This window comes from Eimeria maxima, genomic scaffold (genome assembly GCF_000499605.1).
Source record: "Eimeria maxima Weybridge genomic scaffold, Emw_scaff1408, whole genome shotgun sequence".
NCBI classification, from domain to species: domain Eukaryota; phylum Apicomplexa; class Conoidasida; order Eucoccidiorida; family Eimeriidae; genus Eimeria; species Eimeria maxima.
The window spans coordinates 1-3,462 of NW_013563497.1; the positions used below are offsets into that span (position 1 = coordinate 1).

The 3,462-nt window shown below is 40.0% G+C and overlaps 1 protein-coding gene across 1 annotated transcript in view; it reads left to right on the forward strand.

Annotated features, from left to right (window-relative positions):
• EMWEY_00052330 (hypothetical protein, conserved) overlaps positions 1 to 3,462 on the forward strand; it is a gene marked incomplete at both ends in the record, with an annotated part of 8,804 nt that continues 5,342 nt past the window's right edge. Inside the window, 5 exons of the mRNA XM_013477521.1 lie at positions 1 to 122; positions 344 to 476; positions 851 to 951; positions 1,208 to 1,673; positions 3,062 to 3,288. Coding sequence (XP_013332975.1) covers positions 1 to 122; positions 344 to 476; positions 851 to 951; positions 1,208 to 1,673; positions 3,062 to 3,288 — 1,049 coding nt within the window. The remainder of the gene's footprint in view (positions 123 to 343; positions 477 to 850; positions 952 to 1,207; positions 1,674 to 3,061; positions 3,289 to 3,462) is intronic.

Sequence of the window (3,462 nt, forward strand, 5' to 3'; positions counted from 1 at the left end):
GCAGCAGCAGCAGCAAGAGCAGCAGCAGCGCTAGTGGAGACCCAGGCGATGCAGCAGCAGAGGGAAAGAAGAGCAGCGAGGGACAGAATGTGTCTCCTTCAGGACAAGCACCAGCATATGTTGTAAGTATACTGTGTCTAGGGTTTAGGGTTTAGGGTTTAGGGTTTAGCAGTGGTTTCCTGTTCGCGTGTATCTTATGGCCAATTTCTTGATTTAGAATCACTTTAACATTATGTTTAGGGTTTAGGGTTTACGGTTTAGGATTTAGGGTTTAGGGTCTAGGTTTATATTTTAGTGTTTAGGGTTTAGGGTTTAGGGTTTAGGGTTTAGGGTTTGTATTCAGCTGCATTCAATAGAATGGCAGTATCGTTTGTTGGGGGATTTGAATTTCTTTTTTGGTCAATTTGAAAATTCTCTTCAAAATTATCGAAGTGCAGCAGCAGACTTTAAACAAGATAAAAAATGGGCTTATTTAGGTAATTTTTTTTCCTGCTGCTGCTGCTGCTGCTGCTGCTGCTGCTGGAGGTGCTGCTGCTGCTGCTGCTGCTGCTGCTGTTGTTGTTGTTGTTGTTGTTGTTGTTGCTGTTGGTGGTGGGTTTGTTACTCCTCATGTCTGGTGTTCTCCTGCTGCTGCTGCTGCATCTGCTGCTGCTGCTGCTGCTGCTGCTGCTGCCATTCCAAGTATATCTTTTAGTCTCTTATTTCTTTGTCCTTAATATAATTAATTAATTAATTAATTAACTAATATAATTAATTAATTAACTAGTATAATTAATTAATTAAGTAATTAATTAATTAATTAATTAATTAATTAATTAATTTATTTATTTATTTATTTGTGTGTGTATAGGTGGTGCCTATGAGATGTGTGCTGCTTCTTTGCATGCAATGGGGGGACAAAGAAGGGAGATTGAATCTTATATTGATCAAGCTTATGCTGCATATATTAAGGTCTGCTGCTGCTGCTGCTGTTGCTGCTGGGGTTGCTGCTGCTGCTGCTGTTGCAGCTAGTGTTAGTTGTGCTGCTGTTGGTGTTTTGCTGCTGTTAATGCTGTTGTTGCTATTGCTGATATCCTGGCTGCAGCCTCATTTCCTTCTCCCTCCTGTTGCTGCTGCTGCTGTTACTGCTGCTTCTACTACTACTGCTGCTGCTGCTGCTGCTGCTGCTGCTGTTGCTGCTGCTGCTGTTGCTGCTGCTGTTTATCAGGCTGGTACAGGTCGTTTAGCCTTACGTTGTGTCTTATTGGGTCATCGTTTATTGATGGAGTCTTGTTACTACAGCAGCAGCAGCAGCAGCAGCAGCAGCAGCAGCAGTGGTGGTGGTGGTGTTGTTGGTGGTATATTAGGTATAGGTGGTGGTCTTAGCAGTAGTAATAGTATGAATAGCAGCAATATAAACAGCAGCAACAGCAGCAGCAGCAACAGCAGCAACAGCAGCAGCAGCAGCAGCAGCAGCAGCAGCACAGCAGCAAGCTTCTTACAATTCCCTAATATGTTACATATACCTCTTATAATAGGAGGAAGCAATCGTCCCTCTGATGTATCAGCAGAGGTAGCTAATCGTTTATTAGCAGCAAATACAGAGCTCCCTTCCTTGGATGCTGCTCTCCTTCATCAGCAGCAGCAGCAGCAACAGCAGCAGCAGCAGCAGCAGCAGCAGCAGCAGCAACAAAGTATATATATAAGGAGTGCTATGCTACTAGAGCAAGCTGCTGTCTGTTTATCTTTTGCGGGTAATTTGCATAAAAGAAAGGAAAACTTCCAACTCGTCATGGCAGGGCATACATATTATAAGGCTGGTAACTTTTTTCCTCCTCCTCCTGCTGCTGCTGCTGCTGCTGCTGCTGCTGTTGCTGCTGTTGCTGGTGCTGCTGTTGCTGATGGTGGTGGTGCTGCTGCTGCTGATGGTGGTGCTGCTGCTGTTGCTAGTGTTAATGGTGATGATGGTGGTGTTTGTGTTGTTGTATTGTGTTAGTATTGCTGCTGCTCTTGATACCGTTTCTGCTGCAGTTGCTGCTGTTGCTGCTGCTGCTGCTGCTGTTGTTGTATATAAATATACATATATGTATATGTATATATGTATATATGTATACAGGCTATAAAAGATATGCATTACGTTGTTATATAAATGTATATAATAAATATATAAATATAAATTTTATGAATATAAATCATCATTTATTATTTATAATGGCTAAACAATCTTCTTATTATATTAATATTATTCATGAATCTTTTCTTCTTTTCTCCCTTTTATTCAATTTATTCCCTTTTATACAACAATTATTATTCATTAATCATATCTATATACATACAGGTATTTTTATTATACTCTTATTCATCCTCCTGCTGTTGTTGCTGCTGTTGCTGCTGTTGCTGCTGCTGCTGTTGCTGCTGCTGCTGCTGCTGTTGTTGTTGTTGTTGGGGTTGGGGTTGAGGGTTTGCTGCTGTTCTTGTTGTTGCTGCTGTTGCTGCTGGTTTATTTATATTTATATTAATTAATTAATTAATTAATTATATTTATTTATTTATTTATTTATTTATTTATTTATTTATTTATTTATTATTAGGTCCTCCTTGTATATCAGCAGAGAGGCAGAATTATTATATGAAGGAATTTCTTCTTATTTGTCGTCTATTAAGGGAAAGACATAAACAAATAAATATAAATATAAATATAAATAATAATATAAATAATAATATAAATATATATAATAATAATAAAGAAAATAATTATTCTTTTTTTTCTCCTTTTTTTCTTCCTCCTCTTTCTTTTTTTCCTCCTTTTATTGATCTAAGAATTCCTCTTGTACAACAAAGAGATCAATTAGGATTATTTAGGGGAAGGTACGGTGTATACGCACCTATTCCTACTCCTGCTGCTGCTGCTGCTGCTGCTGTTGCTGCTGCTGTTGCTGCTGCTGTTGCTGCTGCTGTTGCATGTGCTGTATAGCACATGCAGCAGCAGCACAAGGGGTGTATAGGCAGCTCTTAGAGGTGTATATAGAGATAGTTAATTGGGGTGTATAGGCAGGTATTTAGGGTGGACACACTACTGCAGCAGCAGGAGGAGGAGGAGGAGGAGGAGGAGGAGGAGGAGGAGGAGACGAACAACAAGAGTCTCCTTTATCCTTTGTCCAATTAGCAGAGTCCCTTTGCTGCCGCGGTGTATCTGCAGCAGCAGCAGAGGAGCTGCAGCAGCAGCAGCAACTACTTAATAGGGTATATAAGGCATGGAGGAGACAGTCCCTTAATCAGCAGCAGCAGCATCAATCTACTATGGATCCAGTAAGCTGCTGCTGCTGCTGCTGCTGCTGCTGCTGCTGCTGCTGCTGCTGCTGTTATTGCTCTTGTTGCTGTTGCTGCTGCTGCTGCAGGGTGATCTATTTGTATTATTTATTTATATTTATTTATATTTATTTATATTTATTTATATTTATTTATATTTATTTATATTTATTT